This window comes from Trachypithecus francoisi, unplaced genomic scaffold (genome assembly GCF_009764315.1).
Source record: "Trachypithecus francoisi isolate TF-2019V2 unplaced genomic scaffold, Tfra_2.0 Lachesis_group10, whole genome shotgun sequence".
Classification (NCBI taxonomy): domain Eukaryota; kingdom Metazoa; phylum Chordata; class Mammalia; order Primates; family Cercopithecidae; genus Trachypithecus; species Trachypithecus francoisi.
In genome coordinates, this window is record NW_022681455.1 from 97,511,470 (window position 1) to 97,534,796 (window position 23,327).

The 23,327-nt window shown below is 50.2% G+C and overlaps 1 protein-coding gene across 8 annotated transcripts in view; it reads left to right on the forward strand.

Annotated features, from left to right (window-relative positions):
* The window catches only part of NLRC5 (NLR family CARD domain containing 5), a 93,999-nt gene that overhangs the window by 64,949 nt on the left and 5,723 nt on the right, over nucleotides 1–23,327 (forward strand). For 6 of the 8 annotated variants that reach the window (XM_033218486.1, XM_033218490.1, XM_033218491.1 and 3 more), the window contains 18 exons: nucleotides 2,813–2,902; nucleotides 3,094–3,156; nucleotides 3,496–3,582; nucleotides 5,836–5,919; nucleotides 6,737–6,826; nucleotides 7,232–7,297; nucleotides 9,154–9,237; nucleotides 9,322–9,405; nucleotides 11,918–12,004; nucleotides 13,253–13,333; nucleotides 14,113–14,196; nucleotides 14,462–14,554; nucleotides 16,556–16,639; nucleotides 17,263–17,346; nucleotides 20,175–20,258; nucleotides 22,339–22,422; nucleotides 22,815–22,898; nucleotides 23,238–23,321. In XM_033218486.1, coding sequence (XP_033074377.1) covers nucleotides 2,813–2,902; nucleotides 3,094–3,156; nucleotides 3,496–3,582; nucleotides 5,836–5,919; nucleotides 6,737–6,826; nucleotides 7,232–7,297; nucleotides 9,154–9,237; nucleotides 9,322–9,405; nucleotides 11,918–12,004; nucleotides 13,253–13,333; nucleotides 14,113–14,196; nucleotides 14,462–14,554; nucleotides 16,556–16,639; nucleotides 17,263–17,346; nucleotides 20,175–20,258; nucleotides 22,339–22,422; nucleotides 22,815–22,898; nucleotides 23,238–23,321 — 1,497 coding nt within the window. The remainder of the gene's footprint in view (nucleotides 1–2,812; nucleotides 2,903–3,093; nucleotides 3,157–3,495; nucleotides 3,583–5,835; nucleotides 5,920–6,736; nucleotides 6,827–7,231; nucleotides 7,298–9,153; nucleotides 9,238–9,321; nucleotides 9,406–11,917; nucleotides 12,005–13,252; nucleotides 13,334–14,112; nucleotides 14,197–14,461; nucleotides 14,555–16,555; nucleotides 16,640–17,262; nucleotides 17,347–20,174; nucleotides 20,259–22,338; nucleotides 22,423–22,814; nucleotides 22,899–23,237; nucleotides 23,322–23,327) is intronic. The other 2 variants (XM_033218489.1, XM_033218492.1) reach the window with 2 other exon arrangements.

Genomic DNA, 23,327 nt, shown 5'->3' on the forward strand with positions numbered 1-23,327 from the left:
CTAAAATCAACTTAAGAAATGGAAGATCTGTGACAAATGAGCTGTCCTACTTCTCCCTACCCACGGGAAGGTCACCCACTCGTAGAAAGGGGCTGTACAGATGTAGGTCCTGTATATATCACACACTGTTTTTTAACGATCACTATCAAACTCTGCAAAAAAGGAATTTAAGCAGCATCCCCCAAAGTATTAAAACTATTTTCTAATTTCAGCTCAGACTGGTTAGAACTTTAAAAGGATTTAGGCCGGGTGCGGTGGCTCATGCCTGTAATCCCAGCACTTTGGGAGGCCGAGGCAGGCGGATCACCTGAGGTCAGGAGTTTGAGACCAGCCTGGCCAATGTGGTGAAATCCCGTCTCTACTAAAAATACTAAAATTAGCCAGGCATGGTGGTGGGTGCCGGTAATCCCAGCTACTTGGGAGGCTGAGGCAGGAGAATTGCTTGAACCTGGGAGGCGGAGGTTGCAGTGAGCCGAGATCGCACCATTGCACTCCAGCTTGGGCGACAAGAGCGAAACTCCATCTCAAAAAAGAAAAAAAGAAAAGAAAAAGAAAAAGAAAGTTTTAGAAGAAAAAGAAAAATTAACTTTCTTACTTTAAACATTCTTCTAGTGGTGGGGAAAGCAGCTGCAGCTGAGATGAAAAAATACAACAGGAAAGTAAATCATAATGTTAACAACATCAGTGCAAAGGCTGGGGCTCTCTGGAATGCCTAAGATGGCTCACATCACCTCCAGGATCTCGCTTATGCTTGGGTTTTATCTGGGAGGGAGGGAGGAGACGTGATCACATTCCAGGGGTAAGTATAGCCCAGCTCACAGCACCCCATGGCACCCTGTAATAGTCCCCCCTGCCTGGAAAGAATGAGTCAGAAAGGACTCCTTTGGACATAAAAGGTGGCAGGTTAAAATTGAACAGGTTGTTAACCTCAGACCAGAGAGGAACTTCTCTTTGCCTAAGTCACACAGCTTCACCCCGACTCCTTGTCTGCCTTTGGAGTGGGGTGGTCAGCCTGACCCCTTGCCAGGGTTTAAACTTTATAGTACTCAGCCTGTAGTGCCTGTGCCCCTACTGTGGGCCAGGCACTGTATGAGGGGCTGGAGACATGGCAGAAAAAGTTGACTATGTCCTTATCTTCTTGGAGCTCATCTTACAGTAGTGGGAGCTGAAAAATAAAGTAAAATAAGATGAACTTAGCCAGTTATAAGGGAATTTTCTCAGGATGTGGTGAAGAGTGGCTGGAGAGGTGATTTAGATGATGGCAGAAGCCATCGGGGAACGTCTCTGAGGAGGGATGCTGAGTTGGGACCTAAAGGAAGAGAGAGAGCTCACCTTGTGAAGAGCAGGGAACTGCATTCTAGGCAGAGGGAACGGCATGTGTGAGGCCCTGAGGCACGATTAAGCTTGGTGGGCTCCAGGAACAGCGCAGAACCAATGCAGTGAGAGCACAGTGGCTGGCAGGGACAGTCCGAGGAGAGGAGGAAGAGAGAGATGAGCTCAGGTTGGGTCGCACAGGGCCTGGCGCCCATGGGAAGAGTTTAGACTTTTGTTCCTGGGAACATGAAAGGGAGAGGAATAATTTGGGTTTTCTTTCTTTCTTTTTCGTGGGGGAGGGTGGGGACAGGGTCTCACTCTGTCACCCAGGCTGGAGTGCAATGGCACAATCTCAGCTCACTGCAACCTCCGCCTCCCAGGTTCAGGAAATTCTTGTGCCTCAGCCTCCCAAGTAGCTGGGATTACAGGCGTGTACCATCATGCCCGGCTAATTTTTGTATTTTTAGTAGAGACAGACCAGGCTGGTCTCAAACTCCTGACCTCAAGTGATCCACCCGCCTTGGCTTCCCAAAGTGCTGAGACTACAGGCATGAGCCACTGTGCCCGGTCCTCATTTGGGTTTTCAAAAGTTCAGTCTGAGTGCTGGATAGAGAAGGGATTGGGAGATATGAGTGGAAATGAGAATGGGAAGAGATGTGTGCAGCAGGTTGAAGGATGCTGGGGGCTGATCATTGCTGGGGTGGGATAGAAGTGGGTAGACTCAGGGTGGATCTTGAGAATGGGATTTACAGACAAGCTGATAGGACGATTACTGGGTGAGGCAAATGGAGGTGCTGAGGCTGCCTCTGAGAGCAAGGTGGACCCATCTCACTTTCTCTAAGGCAGTGGTTTGTAACTGGGGGTGATTTTCGCCCTTGGGGGTCATTTGGAAATGTCTGCAGATATTTTTGGTGGTCGTGACTGCGGATGAGGGGTGCTGCTGCTGGCATCGAATGATTAGAGATCTGGGATGCTGCTAAACATCCTGTAGGGCACAGGACAGCCCCCAACAACAAGGAATTATCAGACCCCACATCTCAATAGCGCTAAGGTTTAAAACCTGTGTCCGAAGGGCCTGAAGCTTCCCACTCTCCATGAGCAAGGACTCGCCTGTGAAATGTGTGCTTGCAGGTAAAAGCAATGGTAAGCACAGATCAGCAAGCACAGATCCCATGCCCGGCAGCGCACCTGCATGATGTAATTAAATTCTCATATACCTAGAGCGTCATACATGACAAGTCTTGATTTCCAGATAAGGAAACTGAAGCTCAGAGGGGTGAAGTCACTTGTCCAAGGTCACACAGCCAGTAAGCAGAACTGGGACTCAAATCCAAATCTGTCTGACCCTCAGCCCTATTTGTGCCTCTTGAGCCCCTGCCTGTTTCCGTATTGCCTTGCTGAGCTGCTACCCCTCCCCACCCTCCCTTTTCTTACCCTCCAGCCTAGCCAGGTTCCTTGTCCACTCATCTTGCTGGGATCTACCCCCTTTCCTTTCCAGGCTGAGCCAGACGGGACTGTCCCCGAAAAGCCCCTTCCTGCTGGCCAACACCTTAAGCCTGTGCCCACGGGTTAAAAAGGTGGATCTCAGGTGAGCATTCCCCTGGGACAGCCAGGACTAGTCCTGAAGGGTTGCGCCTGGAGTCTGGTGGGTATGAGGGGGTAGGATGAAGACAGTAGGACCCAACTAGAGACTGGGCTTCTGGAGGAGGGGTGCTGGCCTCGTGGGGACATCCTGAGGCTATGGCCGCAGCTGTCTGACCCAGGTGCTGTCTGCTCCAGGTCTCTGCACCATGCAACCCTGCACTTCAGATCCAATGAGGAGCAGGAAGGCGTGTGCTGTGGGTAAGCCCCCTTGAACCGTGCCCAGGCAGCTAGTTGATGTTGGGAACCAGTAGATCTGCCTCCTGGGTGGCCAGAGCAGCATACAGACTGCCTAGCACAAAACATTCCTGTGGAACAGCCCTGCAGAGGGACTTGTTTTGCCCCAGCATGAAGAAACACAGGTCCGGGTGAGATCTACTGTGGGGGTGGGAGCAGTGGATTCTGGACACTTCCAGAGGGTCCAAGCTTGAGTGGAGACCCACCTGGAGCTCGGAGGCTGTGCCCTGGACTAGCCAGGGTAGAGGTGGTCTCAGTGGCCAAACGCCCCATCCCCTGCTTGTCCCCTCTACCTCTGTCCAGCAGGTTCACGGGCTGCAGCCTCAGCCAGGAGCATGTGGAGTCACTGTGCAGGTTGCTGAGCAAGTGTAAAGACCTCAGCCAGGTGGAGTAAGTTGAGGGAGGAGGAGGAAGGAGAGGAGCATGGATGCATGCCTGAGGGGCACTGGAGGGGATAAGAGGGTCCATGCGTGCCCATATAGTCATGTGCCTGCCTATGCCTCTCAGGACCAGCTGTCAGTGATGCCTGGGACTTTGGGTCACATACCCAAAGCTTCCCTGAATCAATTTTCTCTCTTCCGCCCCGACTCTCGGAGTGGTGGAGCTAGTTCCACGGTGCGCCCTATGACTTGGCCCTCAGCCTCAAGTGTATGCAAGCTCTGCTGGCAGATGGGGGCTAAAACGCAAGATTCATTGTTGGTTCAGCAGGTGGTTAAAAGTACTAAATGACTCTGCCTGAGGAGGGACGCAGAGCCAGCCAGGGTGGGGTCTTACAGTCTCTTGTATTGTTGAGATGTGGTATCCGCGTGGCCTGTCTTGGGTACTCGAATAGTCAGCCCCTGCACGGGTGGAATAATAATAGCTAACACCTATTGAGCACTTTCTCCTCTAAGTGCTTGACGTGTTCTTTTTATCTTTCCCGTATCCCTGGATACTAGTATTGTTCTCGTTTTACAGATGAGGGAACTGAGACACAGAGTGTAAGAACTTGCCCAAAGTCACACAGCTAGTAAAATGCAGAGTCCCTGCTCACACGCATTAGGAATCCAGCCTAGGACCAGTGGGAAATAAAGAGAGAGCAGTCCACCAAAAATGCCACAGAATTTTCATTTCTGAGATTACAGGCATGAGCCACTGTGCTTGGAATGTATTTTAAAGATATATGAATCAGAAATATGTCTTTGAGTTTTTTGTTTTTCATTATAGAGGGAAATTTTTCTTTTCTTTTTCTTTCTTTCTTTTCTTTTCTTTTTTTTTTTTTTGAGATGGCATCTCGCTCTTCTGCCCAGGCTGGAGTGCAGTGGTACGATTTCGGCTCACTGCAACTTCTGCCTCCTGGATTCAAGCAATTCTCCTGCCTCAGCCTCCCGAGTAGCTGGAATTACAGGCGTGAGCCACCACGCCCGGCTAATTTTTGTATTTTCAGTAGAGACAGAGTTTACCATGTTGGCCAGGTTGGTCTCGAACTCCTGACCTCAGGCAATCTGCCTGCTTCAGCCTCCCAAAGTGCTGGGATTATAACCTTGAGCCACTACACCCAGCCAATTTTTCTTATTTTAAAGACTATTTTATTAAGTGGCTTCATAAGACAAACCAATTTTTAAATGACGTTTCTCAGGAAAAGAAGAAATTAACAAGCATCAAAAATGTCACAGACCTGGAGGAAAATCAGATGCTCCAGGACACACTGGTTATATTATTTCTGACACTGTAGCTAAAACTAGCTGGGCGCGGTGGCTCACGCCTGTAATCCCAGCATTTTGGGAGGCCGAAGTGGTTGGATCACCTGAGGTCAGGAGTTCAAGACCAGCCTGATCAACATGGTGAAAACCCGTCTCTACTAAAAATACAAAAATAATTAGCCGGGCGTGGTGGCACATGCCTGTAATCTCAGCTACTTGGGAGGCTGAGGCAGGAGAATCGCTTGAACGTGGGAGATAGAGGTTGCAGTGAGCCAAGATCGTGCCATTGCACTCCAGCCTGGGCAACAGAGCAAGACTCCATCTCAAAATAAATAAATAAATAAAACCACAGAATGCTGCAATGAAGAGAAGTAAGAAACTTCAGGTGAGGTTTCCAATATTGACATTGTATTCCCAGATTAAAAGAAGAAATCTATGGGTTTAATGCATCCTCCAAACATTTTTTTTCCTTGAATTTCCTCTCATTCAAAAACTGTGGATCCCAAATGATGCAGGCTGAGGGCATGGTAAAGGCAAATTGGTTTTTCTTTAACCCCTGAAAGCCTGCTGGAGGCACATGAGCTGGGAGTGGTCACCCGATATGGAAGAGGACGATGAGGACAGATTTATTGTGGTGCTGGGGAGGGGATGGTAGCAGAGAACGTAGGAGTTGCTGGTCGTTCTAGTGGTGATGGAAGCAATGGTGATGGTGGTACTGGGCTTGGTGGTGTAGAATTGTGGTGATAATGAAAGTGGTGGTGGTGATGGTGCTGATACTGGTGGTGGTGATATTGGTGGTGGTGGTGATTGATGGTGGTGATAGTGGTGATGGTGGTGGTGCTGGTGACCCTGACATGGGGTCCAGTAGCAGTGACAGTGGATGCAGGCTCCTGGTAACTGAGGAGCATTTCAGGCTGAGGAGGCACCTCTGATCACCGCCACTGCTCCTTACTCCCTACAGCCTCTCAGCAAACCTGCTGGGTGACAGCGGGCTCAGATGCCTTCTGGAATGTCTGCCGCAGGTGCCCATCTCTGGTTTGCTTGAGTAAGTGGAAAGCAGCATGAAGGACAGATAGCAAGGATGAAGCCTTCCCTGGTCCAAAAGCATGAGGGGGCTCCTTCTGAGGGCATCCCCCGGAGCCCCAGAGGACAAGGTCTGCAGAGGGCAAGGGGCGAGTCTTCCCTTGCCTTCACTCCCCTGGCCTTGAGTCCTATCCTGTGTCCCTCACACCCACCATGGCAGAGCCTCCACCAAACACCCAAGAGAGGCTGTGACTCATGGCAGGGTGGAGTTGCCCCTCCACGCACCCCTACAGCCAAACGGACCTGGGGACAGGGAAGCAACATTCCGTCCCCAGTCAGCTGATGTGGGATTGCAGCCGCCTGGCTCCTGGTGCATCCTGTCCCTGAAGTTCTTCTGACCCAATCTGTGGGACATAAATTTGGAGATGTCCCTGCAGCAGGCAAGGTGCCTTAGGAAGTTATCCACATGCTTGCCCCATCTCCCCAGTGATCCAGGGGAGTGACAGCCAGCGCCAGGACACCATTTGTTGCTAGGCAACTGAGCTTTGTGCTTTTTCGGGGCTAGAGCTGCCAGCCCGGCCTTGCCAGTGCCCTGCCCCAGACCACAGCGGCAGCGGGCAGGGTGAGTGCTGCGCTCACAGACTCAGGGTCTGATGCCAGTTCTGCCTGTGTGGGGCTGGTATCCTTCTGAGCCTCAGTGTGTCCATCTGGAGATGGATGCTTAGACATGGAGGTTTCTTTTCCTAGAAATGACAGATGGAGGGGAGATGGAGGGGGCTGGGCAGGGCTCCATGGAGGTCCTGCCCTCACTCCCATTTTCATCCCCATTTCCCTTCTAGTCTGAGTCACAACAGCTTTTCTCAGGAAAGTGCCCTGTACCTGGTGGAGACCCTGCCTTCCTGCCCACGTGTCCGGGAGGCTACAGTGAAGTAAGGGGATGTTGGTCCCCAAAAAGCCCTTTTCTGCTGGTCAGCAGGTGCCCCTGGCTGATGATGGGAGAAGTAAGACACCCACACTTTATAGCCTTCCATCTGGTTGGCTTGGGGCAACCTCTGCCTCTCTCTGAATCTCAGGGTTTCCTGAGCATAGGATCATAATTTCCATCCCCTGATGCCCGGGTGCCGTGGGGACCACAGAGGACATGGGGTGGGAAGGCCAGGTATTGCCATGCTCACAGAATGAGTTTGTGGGTCTCCTCTGGTTCTGAGGCCTCCATCCTCCCTTGTCCCTGTGGATGCAGCCCCGTTTCCCTCTCTGTGCTCCATGGGTGCCCTGGGTGCCTAGGAGGATGGCACGTCTGGGCACTGTGCTTCCCGAGGCCCTTCTCTCTGCAGCCTGGGCTCAGAGCAGAGCTTCCGGATTCACTTCTCCAAAGAGGACCAGGCCAGGAAGACACTCAGGTAATCCCTGTGGGGTGATGGGACAGGGGAGGGAGAGGGGAGAGGAGGCTGAACCCGCAGCGGCTTCCATGGCCCCGTCTTCCCTGGGCCCTCTCCTCCTTTAGAGAACAGCTTCAAGCTCACGGCCTGGGTCTGTTCCCCAGATCTACCCCTGATGCCCTCGCACCTCCAGTCTCAGCCAGGGCCTTGGCATTGAACTTGTGCCTCTCAGCCATGTCCTGACTACAGCCCCTGAGGCTTCTGAGTGTCATGGTTAAATATTTTGAAGCCAATTGAAAATAAATTCCTGATCTGCCACTTGCCAGCTATGTGGCCCTGGACAAGTAAAATGGGGATAATAGCACAACCTACCCCTTAGGGTTATTGTGAGGATTAAATGAGTTAATAAGTGTAAAGTGCCAGGAAAAGGTCTGGCTCATGGGAGTGCTATCAGCTGTTATTATTACTGTTATTATTATTATCATCATCATCATCATTACCCCTGGTAGCCCTGACTCACTGCCACTGCCTTGGGCCAGTTCCTTTACATGTCTTACTTCAGCTGTGAACAGGGCCTCCAAACTGATCCCTGCATCCTGTCAGGTCTCCTCCCCTCCATTCACTCCACGGCCCCCAGAGGGATCTTCACAACACACATCTGAGAGTGCCCCTCTGCTACTCTGTGCCCCTCAGTGGCTCCCCATTAACCCCAGGGTGAACTTCAAAGTCCCTAGCGTCTTCTCGCTCACAGTCTGATCCAACTGTCACCTTCCACCACATTCTTTCCCACCTCCCCTACACCACACACACACCCTACACACCAACCCCACATACCACATATATACCATGCACACCCTACACACAGCACACAGCACACACAACACACACAGAACACACAGCACATATAACACACACATGCACCACATACCATACACATACCACATACACACACATACACCACACACACCGCACAATACACACACACCGCACAAAAACAACCCCCCCATATACATACCTGGCACATTACAAATATGGCACACACACCACATAATACCTACAAATACCATATACACAACACACACACACACACATACACACTGTTCAGCCACAACCTTCACTATTTGCTCCTGGATCAAGCTCTACCTGAAGCTTATCTGCCTCTGCTCACACTGCACTCAGCCCAACATTCCCTTCCTTGCCTTTTCTGAGATAAAATTCTCCCAATCCTTTAAACCCCAGCTCAGACATCAGCCCCTCCTGTAAGCATCCCAGCAGCCCTGCTCTGTCAGAGTGAACCGCTCCGACGTTCACTGGGCTTGGCTGGGCCCGTCTGCTGGCCACCCAGGGCTGAGGTGCCTGGATAGCAGGCCCCACGGAGAATCCCAGGCACACCTTCCTCCCCAGGGAGTTCAGCCAGTGCTGGTCCTGGAGCGTAAGGCAGTGGTTAAGGGTTTGGGGTCTGCAGTCAGACTGACCTAGATGGAAAACCGATTCTGCCCTTCTTTCTCGTCTGCTATGTGTCCTTGGCTTAGTCAGTTTCCCTACCTCTAATTGGTGCTAGGAGAATTAAAGGAGACCCTGCAGGTAAGGCAGGAAGTTCCATGCACCCAGAGGCTGGCACAATGCCTGGCCTAGAGTCAGGCTCCCTAAATAACTTACTCCTAATACTTTCTTACAGGGGGTGCAGGAGGTTCCTCTCCAAAGAGACAGGAAGCTCCCAGGGCAGGAGCTGCATCTTTGGCCTCTCAGGCCCTGATCCAGGCCTTTGCCCTCAGGGGTGGGATGCTCCCCCAGTAGGCCCTCAGGGAGGCTGAGATGAAGCTGGGCAGCAGTGCCCACAGGCCTCACCCAGGCTCTCCCTGGCTCTCTGCCCTCAGGCTGAGTGAGTGCAGCTTCCAGCCAGAGCATGTGTCCAGGCTGGCCACCGGCCTGAGCCAGTCCCAGCAGCTGACAGAGCTCACGTGAGTGACCCGCCCAGCCTGTGAGGACAGCAGAGGGGTGGGGCACCCTGCCAGAGCCACCTCAATGACTGACCTCTGTCCCAGGCTGACCCAGTGCTGCCTGGACCAGGAGCAGCTGGCCATCCTCCTGAGCTTGGTGGGACGACCCGCAGGGCTGTTCATCCTCAGGTACCTCCTCCTCGGCTGCCTCTGGGAGGGGCTATGGTGTGAATGGGAGCAGGGGTGGCACCGGAGTAAGAGGCCCCCAGGATCATGGCCCCGGCCATTTACTGTACCCACAACCCTGCCATCTGGACCCTGAGCAAACCCTGTCCATCTGTGCCAGAGACCTCACAAGGCACACAGAGAAACTGTCCTTCCCCGGGCTGGAGGCCTGTGTTTTGGGATTTAAGAGAAAAGACAAAAAAAAAAAAAAAAGAAAGTTCCAGAGGATACTGAACTGAGGGCAAAAATAAACTGAAACAAAGTTCTTGTCTGTCTGTTCACCATGATCATTTTAAAACACTCAGAAAAAGAAAATACCAAAGTAGAAAGAAAAAATTTTTAAAACCCCTGTTCCCAGCACCTAGATTTGACAGTTGTTCATAATGTTTTATACTTGCTTCATATTTTTATTTTTGTTTCAGCTGAAACGGTTTCAACTAAGTTATAGACCTCATAATCCACTCCTAAATATTTCACCATGGATCTCCAAAAATAAGGACATTTTCTCTGTAATCACAGTTCCATCAGGACACCTAAGAAACTCAGTGAGCCATTCCTTAGTGTCAGGTACTACCTAGTCTAATCTAAAACGTCCCCATTGTCCCCCAGATGACACAGCTGGCTTTTGGGATCCAGGATCTAGTCACATCTGGTCTCCATTTGCACAGGGTGGCGATGGTCTTCTGACTCTTCTAACCTGTGGTATCACCGCCCTCACCCCCTCACCACAGCTTTCTGTTTCACATCAGTGTCTGTTGACAAAATCAGCAACTGTGTGTACTGCAGACTGTCCCGCTCCTGACTCTGGTAGCTTTCTCATGATGTCATGGCACATGTTCCACTAACCCCTGACTTTCCTGGAAACTGGAAGTTAGATCAAAAGGCTCCACGACATTCAGTTTCATGTTTGTGCCCAAAAAACTTGCGTCATCGACAGAACTGTGCACTTCTCATTGCAGCCTGTGACAAGGCACCTAAGGACTGGCTGTTCTCCAAAACAACCTGTAAAAAATTGTTATAAAATACACATAACAAAATTTACCATCTTAACCATTTCTAAGTGTACCATTCATTCAGTTGTGTTAAGTACATTCACTTTTTTGTACGGCCAATTTCCTGAACTCTTTTCCTCTTGCAAGACTGAATCTCTGTCACCATGAAACCATATCCCATTTTCCCTCTACCCCAGCCTCTGGCAACTACCATTATGCTTTCTGTCTCTATGAATTGGACTGCTCTAAATAGTATATACGAGTGGATTCATTTGTATTTGTCTGTATTTGTCTTTTTGTGACTGGCTCATTTCATTTGGCATAATGTCCTCTGGTTCATTCATGTTGCAGCATGTGTCACTGTGTCAGACTTTCCTTCCTTTTTTTTTGAGACAGAGTCTCGCTCTTGTCACCCAGGCTGGAGTGCAGTGGCGCGATCTCAGCTCACTACAACCTCCACTGCTTGGGTTCAAGTGATTCTCCTGCCTCAGCCTTCTGAGTAGTGGGGATTACAGGTGCCCACCACCACACCCAGCTAAACTTTTTTGTATTTTTGTAGAGACGGGGTTTCACTATGTTGACCAGCTGGTCTTGAACTCCTGACCTCAAATGATCTGCCCATTTCAGCCTCCCAAAGTGCTGGGATTACAGGTGTGAGACACAGCGGCCCTTTCCTTTTTAAGGCTGCATGATATTCCTTTGTGTGGATAGGCCACGTTTTGTGTGTCAACTCATCTGTCAATTGACACTTGCGTTGTCCATTCAAGTGTCCAATTGACAGTCCCTGCTTTCTTTTTTCAATGTTATTTTATTTCAAAAACAATAGAGACGAGGTCTCACTGTTTTTCCCATGATGGTCTCAATCTCCTGAGCTCAAGTGATCCTCCCACCTCGACCTCCCAAAGTGCTAGGCATGAGCCACTAGAAAAGTCCCAGCTTTCAATTATTTTGGTTATATATCCAGAATTGCTAGATCACCCAAAATAACTTTTTTTTTTTTTTTTGAAACAGAGTCTCGCTCTGTCACCCACGTTGGAGTGCAGTGGCACGATCTCACCTGTGGCACATACCTATAATCCCAGCTACTTGGGAGGCTGAGACAGGAGAATCGCTTGAACCCAGGAGGTGGAGGTTACAGTGAGCTGAGATCATGCCATTGCACTCTAGCCTGGGCAAAAAGAGCAAAACCCTGTCTCAAAAATAAATAAATAAATAAAATAAAATAAAATATAAATATAAAATATCATTTGAAAAATAATATTTTCTCTTTGGATTGTCACAATAATAGTTGTTGGAATAAGGGTGATGTTAATTTACTTTTTTAGATTGATGCCTAGTTGTATAATTTTATAGTTTTAAAACAAGCAAAAAAACTCAAAAAGCCTCTAGGCCCTGCCTTGACACTCCTCCCCCGGCCTTGTCACGTGTGCTGATTGTCTGCTGCTCACCCTGGGGGACCTTATCTGTGTCCCCTTCTGTGACAGGGTGCAGGAGCGGTGGGCGGACAGAGCTGGCATCCTCTCCCTATTAGAAGTCTGCGCCCAGGCCTCAGGCAGTGTCACTGAAATCAGGTGAGTCCAGAGAAGAGGCCCCCTTGGAATTCTTCGTCTTTCATGAGCATTGGAACCTTTCCTTGACCTTCCCTCATCCTGTGGGGTAATATCTGTGTCACCAGCTAGTTCTCCATGTCCCCAGGGTGACAGGAGCTCCTGGGGTATATGTGGGGGGCTACACATTTGTTGGGACTAGTGCAGTAGTCAAGCCATAGTGTCAGCGGAAGACATCCCCAGATTCAAAACAAAGGGCTATTGGATCCAGGCAGACATGGCTGGGAGTCCACGCTGGTTGATTGGAAGGGGCCCCCAGATGCAGTAACGCACATCATGGCTCTTCAACCAGAAATAACACAGTGACACACAGAGTAGCTAATAGCAAAGGTTTTTAGCATCCCACTCACCTATGTTCAGATCCCAACTCAGTCACTTACTGGTTGGAGCCCATTACTATGTCTCTCTGGCCTCAACCTCCTGCTCTTACAAAAGAGTCTAATTACAGCCCTTTGTGGGGCTAGGAGGATTACAAGAACTGGAGCCTGTAAAGATGTCTGATGTACTGTCACCAGCCACACAGCCTGCCCTGCTTCTTCCTTCTCTCCAGGAGTGAACAAGGGGATGCTCTGGGGACTTTATCCTCTCCCATAGCCCTCTCCCCATAAGCACCTCCATGAACATAACATTCAAGAAAAGGCAGTGAGCTTAGAGCGCACATGAAGACTCCAGACACATCCCCTACCCCACCCTTCCACCACACTGTGGTTCTTGTGCCCCTCCCTCAGAAAATTCTGTAACTGCCCTTGGATCCCTCTAATGGCTTTCTGTCGTGGTCTGAAGAGCCTCATCAACTTATTAACTGTAAATTGTTGAAAAGGGCCAGGCGCAGTGGCTCACGCCTGTAACCCCAGCACTTTGGGAGGCTGAGGCAGGAGGATCACTGAAGCCCAGATTTCAAGGCTGCAGTGAGCTATGATCGTACCTACCAGGCTGCACTCCAGCCTGAGTTACAGAGGAAGACCCAGTCTCTTAAAAAAAAAAAGAAAAGAAAAGAAAAGAAAGAAAAAGAAAAAGTGTTGAAAAGGCCCTACTTGGGGTATTATGTGTGACTGACGGAAGCGCCTACTTTCCCATCCTAAGCTGGTCCCTGGCAGGGGAGAAGGGGACCCAGGTAAAGGGTCTCAGAATTGGAACTGGGCAGCCCGGGTGCCAGCTGGGCCCTCCAAGGAAGGCTGCCCAGCCTCACATTGTCTACTGCTTGCTCCTCAGCGTCTCCAAGACCCAGCAGCAGCTCTGTGTCCAGCTGGAATTTCCTCGCCGGGAAGAGAATCCAGAAGCTGTGGCACTCAGGTGGGACCCAGCGCCAGGGACCCCAAGGCAGGGGCTGGTGTTGGGGAGGCTGCAGGGCTGCTTCTGACCAACAGTCACCACCCTGCCCAGAGTCCTTAGAGGTTCCAAGTCTTTACACAGCCTACAGAGGTCTGACCAACCCACTTCTGAGGCGCTTCAGCCCCACCCCAGGCCCCAGTCTCAGCTCCAGTCACCCCCATGAACTTTCAGTTCCCTCAACACCATCTTGCTTAGGCCTCAGGGCCTTTGCACTGGCTGTGCCCTCTGCCCAGAATGTTCTCTTCGCGCCTACCTTCTTCACCTGCTTAGCTCCTCCTCATCCCTCAGGTCTCAGCTTAAATGCCACCACCTCAGGGAGGCCCCCTGGACCCCAAGACTTCATCAAACACTTCCATTATCCACTGTTATAGATCCCTGGATTCACAGCACCTCTAATCCATATGGCACAGTTTTGGAAATTAAAATGTCACCCTTTTGAGTGGATGTAGCCCTGCCTGTATACATTCTGGGAAATAGAGCACGGTAGGATCTCAGCCTCACTTCACCTCCTCGACTGCGTGTCCTTGTGCAGTGAACAACCTGCACAACCATACCAGCTGCCCCATCTGGACTCCTGCTTCCTAGCACTTCTCATAAGTGAATAGCAATTCACAAATACTGTAGGACTTCGTTTGATCGGCATTTATTTGCCCCTACACCATAAGCACCTTGCAGGCGGAGACTGAATCCCCCATACTGGACTAGATTTCAGAAACTGTCATCTCCCTATCTGTGTCCAGGTTGGCTCACTGTGACCTTGGGACCCACCACAGCCTTCTTGTGGGGCAGCTGATGGAGACGTGTGCCAGGCTGCAGCAGCTCAGGTCAGCACCCGGGAACTCTGTGTGGGGCCCTGAGTTCTCCGGTTGACCCTGGTGCCTACTCCGGGCCACGTGTGACCCTAGTATTCTCTCTTCCTTGTGCAGGAGAAAATCATACTTGGCCAGTGGAGGGGAGGGAGAACCCCAGGGTGGCTCAGGGGAGCTCTTGGGTGGCCCCTTCTCCTCTCTTGGCACCCCCTTCTGGATGTGATGACCCCTGAGGTGTGTCCAGCCTGAAATTCTCTGGAATATCCTTGGACCTTTTCAGCTTCTCTCAGGTTAACCTCTGTGAGGACAATGATGCCAGTTCCCTGCTGCTGCAGAACCTCCTGCTGTCCCTCTCTGAGCTGAAGACATTTCGGTATGCAGACAAGACATTTACTCAGGCCCCTTTGCAGCTCTGCCCTGCCCTGACACCTCCCGTTATTCCCAGCCCTGGGCTCAGAGGACTCAGTGTCTCACCCTCTGGACAGAAACCACAGGTGGCCCTGGAGATGATTTTTAGGGGTACCCAGTCGTAAACATGACCTCAGGAACATTGAGCCACGTGGCAAGAAAGTTATTCCCTTTTTAATGCTCTTTCATTGTTTTTCTTTTAAAATAACTGCAAACTAATACAAAGTTTCAAGAAGACTGAGAACTGCTGTGTGCCATTTACCCAAATTCACCCTTAGAGCTGGGTGTGGTGGCTCATGTCTGTAATCCTAGCACTTTGGGAGGCCAAGGCAGGTGGATTGCCTGAGCTCAGAATTCGAGACCACGCTGGGCAACATGGTAAAACCCCGTCTCTACTAAAATACAAAAAATTAGCTGGGCGTGGTGGTGCATGCCTATAATCCCAGCTAATCGGGAGGCTGATGCACAAGAATTGCTTGAACCCGGGAGGCTGAGGTTGCAGTGAGCCAAGATTGTGCCATTGCACTCTAGCCTAGGTGACAGAACGAGGCTCTGTTTCAAAAAAAAAAAAAAAGAAAAGAAAAAAGAACAAATTCACCTTTTGCCAATATTTTTCCACATTTGCTCATTTCTTCCCTCCCTCCTTCTTCCCCACCTCCCTTTTCTTCCACTCTCTCCCTCTCTCCTTTTCTGAACCATTTAGAAGTTGTAATCATATCTCTTTACCCCTTAACATTTCAGCGAATTTGCTACAAATAAGGACATTCTCTTCCATAATCCAGTAAAATTATAAAATCCAGGAAATGTGACATTGATACGCTACTATTATCTCAACTACAGTTTATACTCCAATCTCACCAGTTCTCCCAATAATGTTGCTTATTGCTTGTTTTTCCCAGTCGTGGATCCAATCCAGGATCACACATCTCATTTAGTGTCATCTCTTTAGTGGCTTCTTCAACCTGGAACAGGTCGTTGGCCCTTCTTTGTCTTTCACAGCATTGTCTCTGACGTTTACAGGCCAGTTATTTTATAGAATGTCCTTCCACTTGGGTTTGTACGATGTTTCCTCATGTTTAGAGCTGGAATCTGCCCTTTGGGCAGGAAGATCTCACAGGCGATGCTGTGTTTTTGTGCCTTCCATCGGGGCACCTGATGTGTCTGTGTCCTCAGGCTGGTGGTGTTAACTGTGATCACCTATGACAGTGGTGTCTGCCAGGTCTCTCCACTTGCAAAGTCACTGACTTTCTTTTTGTAATTAACATAGATCATGTGGTGAGGTACTTTAAGATTATGTAAATATCCTGGTCTTCCTCAAACTCTCATCGGTGAATTTTAGCAGCCATTAATAAATGGTACTTGAATCGATGAATCAGTATGACAGTTGCAAAATGTAGCTTTCCTAACTCTTGATTTTCTTTCCATCTAACTGATTACACCAAGAAGAAACTCTTGGGTTGGGCACGGTGGCTCAAGCTTATAATCCCAGCACTCTGGGATGCCGAGGAGGAAGAATAGCTTGAGCCCAGGAGTTTGAGACCAGCCTGAGCAACATAGTGAGACCTCCATCTCTACAAAAAATAAATAAAATAAATGTTTAAAAAGGAAGAAACTCTTTAGGACAGATAGATCTTTGACATTTCTTCAGTATTTGCTTTAAAGATGCAGAGTTTGTGATAAACAACAGTAACTAGCTAAACTACAGTGATACCTAATTCTGGCTTAAGTTGTGAAGTTGCTACCTGAATGATTGTGGCTTAGGAAATACTGAACTAGTCCATGCTTCTGCTTCCAAGCTCTATGGTGGCTTAATGAGTTCATGGTGGAAGAGATTTATGAAGGGAAGGAGGTCCCCTCACATTGCCCCCCACATCCCTACCCCACATCCTTGCCCTCTGCCACCAGCATTCAGAGCTCCCAAGACCCAGGGCTCCCGACTGACCTGTTGCCCTTTGACTCCCACCAGGCTGACCTCCAGCTGTGTGAACACCGAGGGCCTCGCCCACCTGGCATCTGGTCTGGGCCACTGCCACCACTTGGAGGAGCTGGAGTGAGTTGCAGAGTGGAGGGATCGGGGACAAGTGGCCCAGCTGAGGGTGAGGGGTGGAGAAGAGAGCAGTGTATTTGGGAGGGCAGGCAATGGGACTTCAACTAATGACCCTTCCCCCGATGAAGCGCAGCAGTTCTGGGTGTGGCCTGGGGAAGGATGAGCACCACAGTTTCGGTCTGAATTTTACCGTTGACTCACAGGGGGGCTGTGGGCATGGCTGTTCTGCTCTGGGCTTTGATTGCCTCATCTGCGAAAATGGAGCTCATGAGCCTTGCTCTGCTGTGCTGGCTGTGGGAGTCAGGCTATGGAGAGGGCTGAAGAACAGGAGGGTGTGTGTGTGTGTGTGTGTGTGTGTGTCCCTGGTCCCCCAGCTTCCTCTCTGCAGCCTTCATCCAGGGCATCATTTCTCAGCTGGGCCAGCTGTGACTATCATGCCTACCCAGAGCCTGAGCCCTGGGGCCAGAAATACCCATGCGGAACATGGACAGCAAGGGTGGCCCAGGGCGTGCAGATGCAGAGTTGGCCTCCCAGGGGACAGAGCAGGAGAGGGGAGCTGACAGGACAGCTCAGCTCCAGGGCTGGGCAGGCTCCACTAACCCTGGCCTCTGTTTGGTCTTCTGCAGCTTGTCTAACAATCAATTTGATGAAGAGGGCACCAAGGTGCTGATGAGGGCCCTTGAGGGGAAATGGATGCTAAAGAGGCTGGAGTAAGTGGTGATGGTGGTTAATGGGGAAGGGGGTGAGTGAGTGGTGATGGTGCTTAGTGCTGCATGGTCAGTGAGTAGCATGCCAAGGAACCTTTGCATGTTTTGTAAACACAAACTGCCATTTTTCTGGATGGACCCAGGTGAGCTGAATGCCCTTACATGACCTTTTACTTTCTATTCTGGCTCTAAGTGCCAGCAAGAACCTTGGTCATAGGAAACAGAATACACAACTCAAAGCAATCCAAGACAAAAAATGTACTGGCTTATGTCATGGAAAATTATGAGGCCACTGACTTCAGGCAAGCTGGATCCAGGGGTTCTGTATTCATCAGGCTTCTTTCTCACATACTTCACTCTGGCCCTTACTCTTTTTCTGTCCACCTTGGCTTCCTTCTCAGGCGGGCCATCCCTGTACCTGCAGGCTTGCTTTCTCTCAGCTTAGCGGAAAGGGAGTACCATTCTCCCGGTGGTTACAACAAAAGGTCCTAGATTGAGTCTCACTGGACTAGCTTGGGTCACCTGCCCCACCCTAAAGCAATCGCTGTGGCTGTGAGCACAAAATATTCTCATTAGCCAGATCTGGGCACATGCCCACCCTGTCTCCTGGATTTAGAGGGGTGGTATTTCAGGGTGTGAGTAATAGAAGAGGAAGGAAACTCTGGGCAGAAAAAATCTACAGATGTCCACTACATTTGTCTACAGTCGTTTCCTTGGTAACTGGCAGCTTTTACTACTCTCTTCCATAATTTGAAGTCACCAAATTCTTAGAAATGCCAGAAACAGCCTCAGTCTAAAAGTCAGGTCCCCGTCCTGCACAGATTCCTGTTTAAACAGTATCTGGACAGAAAATTTAACAGAATATCTTCCGCTTTTCATCTCATAACTTTTTCTGATGACCAAAAATATACACTGGCTATAAAAAGTTCCATCATTCTAGAAATATGTAACAAATAACATGAAATGCCCTGGAGATGACACCCCCTGAGAAAACTTCTGTTGAACGGTTTGTGAACTTTTCTCCAGATTTTTTTTTCTACATATGTTTTGAATTCAGTTTGAAAGTAGCCTTTTGACTTTTTGCCCCTTAACATTGAAATTCTTCCACTTGTCCCTCTTTGCTTCTCCTGGGGAGAGGATCAGGTAAAAGGAGAAGAGGGATTACAGAGACCTGTGACCACAGGGCCTTCCTGTCATCTCACTGGTCTGTTTCTTTGCCCACTCTTCATGTGCCTGCATCTAGGCTCAGCCTTCTGGAAGCCTTTATTCAGGGGATTAGAGGCCCAGTGAGGTCATTCATTGGCTCATTCATGCATTCGACAAATATGTACTGAGCTGGGCACCTGGGCCGGGGCCAGGAGCTTGTGGTACCATGGGGGACAGGACAGATTCATCCATGCCCCCGGGGGCCTTTTTCTTCCTTCTGATTTCCCAGGCACCAAGTGCTGCTCCTTACCTCCTGCTGCCTTACTTGCTCTATCTGTAAACTGAGCATATGATATATTCTCTGTCCAAAGGAAGGGGATGGATCGTCAATGCCTGGAGGTCTCTTCCCATCTCAGATCTGTCATTTCTAAGTGTAACTCCCCACGGGCAGCTACCCTCAAATCCAGCCAGCTTCTTCCAGCTGTCTACCTGTGATGGAGTGGGTAGGAGCATGGACACTAGTTAGGAGCCTCACTGCCTGGGTTCAAATCTGGGTAGGGTAACTGACACTTCCAGTTTGCTTGGCCCTTTCCCCATTTTAGCACCCGAAGTCCCACATCCAGGAAAAACCCTTCTGTTCTGAGCCAACCAAGACAGTTAACCATCTTTCGTTTCTGCCTCTTTTTTATTTTATTGTTATTTATTTATTTGAGACCCAGTCTTGCTCTGTCGCCCAGGCTGGAGTACAGTGGTGCAATCTCAGCTCACTGCAACCTCCGCCTCCCGGGTTCAAGCAATTCTCCTGCCTCAGCCTCCCAAGTAGCTGGGATTACAGGCTCACACCACCAGGCCCAGATAATGTTTGTGTTTTTAGTAGAGACAGGGTTTCACTTTGTTGGCCAGGCTGGTCTTGAACTCCTGACCTAAGGTGATTCACCTGCCTTGGCCTCACAAAGTGCTGGGATTACAGGCATGAGCCACTGTGCCCAGCCAGTTCTGCCTCTTAATGTGTGACCTTGTGCCAGTCCTCAGCCTCTCTGTTCTTTGGCCTCCTCATCTTAACTTTGAGGATGAGAGCAATCTCCCCTGCTAGGGCTGTTGTGAGGATTAAATGAGATAATATGTGTTACATTCTTAGAGTCTGGTCAGAGTTCACACTCTACAAGTGCTAGCTGTTGTTATTCTCTCCTGCCTAGGCTGGGGGCCTCTAGAAGTACAATCGCCTGGGTCACATATGGTTGCAGCTCAGGAATGGGACTTCTATAGCTTTGGGCTCTGTTCCTGAAGCAACCACTTTGTGTATGACCTTGAGCAAGTTCTCTAACTCTCTGAGCCTTGGTGTTCCTCTCCTGTAAAATGGGGATGATAATAAACCCACCTTTCCAGATGGCTCCAAGCCCTGCGTTGGGCCCACATTTTATGCTCAATATGTGACTGCCATTATTACTGGTCATTAGTCTGGGTCCATGAGGTTCAGAACATAGAACTGCTGCCTGCCTGACCTCAGTGATTCATGCGGAGACACAGCATTTGGACCTCCCAGTACAGTTCATTTGATAGAATTTTTACACTGTGTGGATATAAGTGGCTGTCTTGGAGGTCCCTAGGCTTGCTAAGCACAGAGGCCTCAGACCCCCAGTGCCCCACCCCTAGATGCCAAGTTCACCTGGCCTCCTCTTCTCCAGCCTCAGTCACCTTCTGCTGAACAGCTCTGCCTTGACCTTGCTTACTCACGGACTAAGCCACATGACCCGCCTGCAGAGCCTCAGGTGAGTGACCGAGTGGCCCATGGGGGTGAGTGGGAGGAAATATTCTCCACTCAGTTGGGACCACATCCAGGGAAGCACTGAGGGCACCTCCCAGGGGATCCTTTGTGGCTCCCTCCCAGGCCCATCCCTGTGCCCTCCCAGGTGGGTGCCCACTGCTCTTGCCTTCTAATGCCACCTGCTTCCTCCTGGTTACAAAAGTGGCCTAAAGGGCTTAGGCCCAAGTTGCAGAACAACCCTTGAGGCACACATAGTTCACCCTGGGCTCTTGTTAAAATGCTCATTCTGATTCCCCAGGTCTGGAATTCTGCCTAGGTTGTGTGTGTGGTTTTGTTTTTGTTTTTGTTTTGAGCTGGAGCCTCACTATGTGGCCCAAGCTGGAGTGCAGTGGCGACGCACAGGTGCAATCATGGTGCACTGCAGCCTCAAACTCCTGGGCGAACGTGGTCCTCCTGCCTCAATCTCCCAAGTAGCTAGGACTACAGGCCTAAGCCGTTGTGCCCAAACTCAGCATTTCTTTTTTTGTTTGCTTTTGAGACGGAGTTTCGCTCTTGTTACCCAGGCTGGAGTGCAGTGGCGTGATCTCAGCTCACTGCCACCTCCACCTCCAGGGTTCAAGTGATTCTCCTGAGTAGCCGGGATTACAGGCATGTGCCACCACACCCGGCTAATTTTTGTGTTTTTAGTAGAGACAGGTTTTCTCCATGTTGGTCAGGCTGGTCTTGAACTTCTGACCTTAGGTGATCTGCCCACCTCGGCCTCCCAAAGTGCTGGGATTACAGGCATGAGCCACCGCGCCCGGACCCAGACTGTATTTCTAACAAGCTTCCAGGTGGTATCAATTCTGGGGGCCACAGTCTTCACTTTGAGTAGTGTGTGTCTAGACTCAGATGGGGCGGCCTTCCTATATTCCCTTTGTGATTTCACTCCCTGCCGCTAGGTTAAATAAACATGACACTTACTTTCAATGTGATTTTTCAAAACATGAAATCTTGTGACTAAAAACAAATCCAAGCAGTGACACAAAGCGTTGCTTTGTTTATATCCAAGTATACCACCTCCTACCCCCCACCTCGGGCACAGCAGAGTAGGTAGGAAATGGGGTTAGAAAGTTCCAGGAGGATATATCATATTGGACCATTTCACCCAAAATTAATTTACTGAAAGGCGATCCATTAATATGTATTTATTTATTTTTATTTTATTTTTATTTGTTGAGACAGAGTCTCACTCTGTCACCTAGGCTGGAATGTAGTGGCATGATCTCACCTCACTGCAACCTCCACCTCCCGGGTTCAAGTGATTCTGGTGCCTCAGCCACCCAAGTAGCTGGGATTACAGGTGTGCACCGCCACACCCAGTTAATTTTTGTATTTTTTGAGCAGAGACGGGGTTTCACCATGTTGGCCAGGTTGGTCTTGAACCCCTGACCTCAGCTGATCCACCTGCCTAGACTCCCAAAGTGCTGGGATTACAGGTGTGAGCCACCTCACCCAGCTCCGTTAAAATTTAATTTGCAAAATAAAAGAAAGTAAAAACAACATACAAACACTTCCCAAGGGGCTAAGATGATTTGCCTCAGCTGTTTCTTTGGTTTTTCCTACCCAGGCAGAGCAAGTTCAGGGCTCAGTAAAGACAATACCATGGGATTAAGGAAAACCTACCATATGCATAGATGAGAACATGATATGCCCCTGAGAACAGATTTGTGTGAATCAGAGAACCCCGTGTGAAACTAACATTCAGCCGGGCCAGCCCGGAGATCCCTGACACAGAGGCTGATGTGAAGCTTGGCAAAGAAATGTAGAGACTGCTCCTGGGCCAGGGGCTCTGGATTCGTTTCCACCCAGCCTACAAGTCCCTAAGTCTCACTGCTGAGTCTCAGCTTTCTCACCTGGACACTGGGGACAAAAATTCCCACCTTGCTCACCACCGCCCACCTGCCAAGACCCCCAGAAGTTTTGCTGCTAGCATATGAGTTCCTGGGTGTGTAAGGCTTTGCAAACTGTAGAGTTCTTAGCACAGCACCTGCAAAGGCCTTTAAGCTCCTGAAAGTCTCTTGGTCTATTCCCTGCTTTTCCAGACTGAACAGGAACAGTATCGGTGATGTCGGCTGCTGCCACCTTTCTGAGGCTCTCAGGGCTGCCACCAGCCTGGAGGAGCTGGAGTGAGTTGCCCATCCTGCCCCCAGACCCAGGCAATTTTGACAGGGAAAGATGACAAGGACAAGGGGCTACCTGAGCACGCCCTTTGCATCTTCATCTCATCTCCTCCACCCGGTTCTATACTGTGTAAACAACCTGGAGCCTAGAACCTTGGGGGGCCCAAAGACAGGATGTGAGAGTGTCAATTGCAGCAAGAGGGATTTAGGTCAGACAACGGGGAGAACATCCTAAACAGAAGCCAAGAGTTAGGAGCTGTCACTCAACATGGGGTGATGGGGTTCTCTGTGTGAGCCAAGGCCCTTCCTGGGACTTCAGCCTCCCCTTATTTTTCCGGGAGTGGGGTGTGGACAAGATGAGATGGCGGAAGGCTGATGAAGCTGTTCTCTCCCCCAAGCTTGAGCCACAACCAGATTGGAGACGCCGGTGTCCAGCACTTAGCTACCATCCTGCCCGGGCTGCCAGAGCTCAGGAAGATAGAGTGAGTGGCCAGCCCTACAGAGGAGGGCCACAGGGGTCACACCATGGTCCTAGGAGATACTGGCCCCTAGCTCAGGCCAGCATGGTAAAATCTCCCCTGCACCAACCTCAGTGTCCAGGCAGTGGGGCTTGGTGACCTCCTGGCCCTCACTGTAGGACCTTAAGCCACCCCAGCCCCTGCTCTTCTCTGGGCCTTTCTGCCTCATTGTCTGGGTAGGTGTGTGGTGTCGGGGGGTTGTCTCTTAGGCCCCCTGAAGCAGGGCTGGCAGCCCCAGCAGATGTGCTGGGGTGTCGGGGAGAGGGAGCATCAGAGGATCTGATGGCTGCCCCCCTCCCACAGCCTCTCAGTGAATAGCATCAGCCCAGCCGGGGGAATGCAGTTGGCGGAGTCTCTCGTTCTTTGCAGGCACCTGCAGGAGCTGATGTGAGT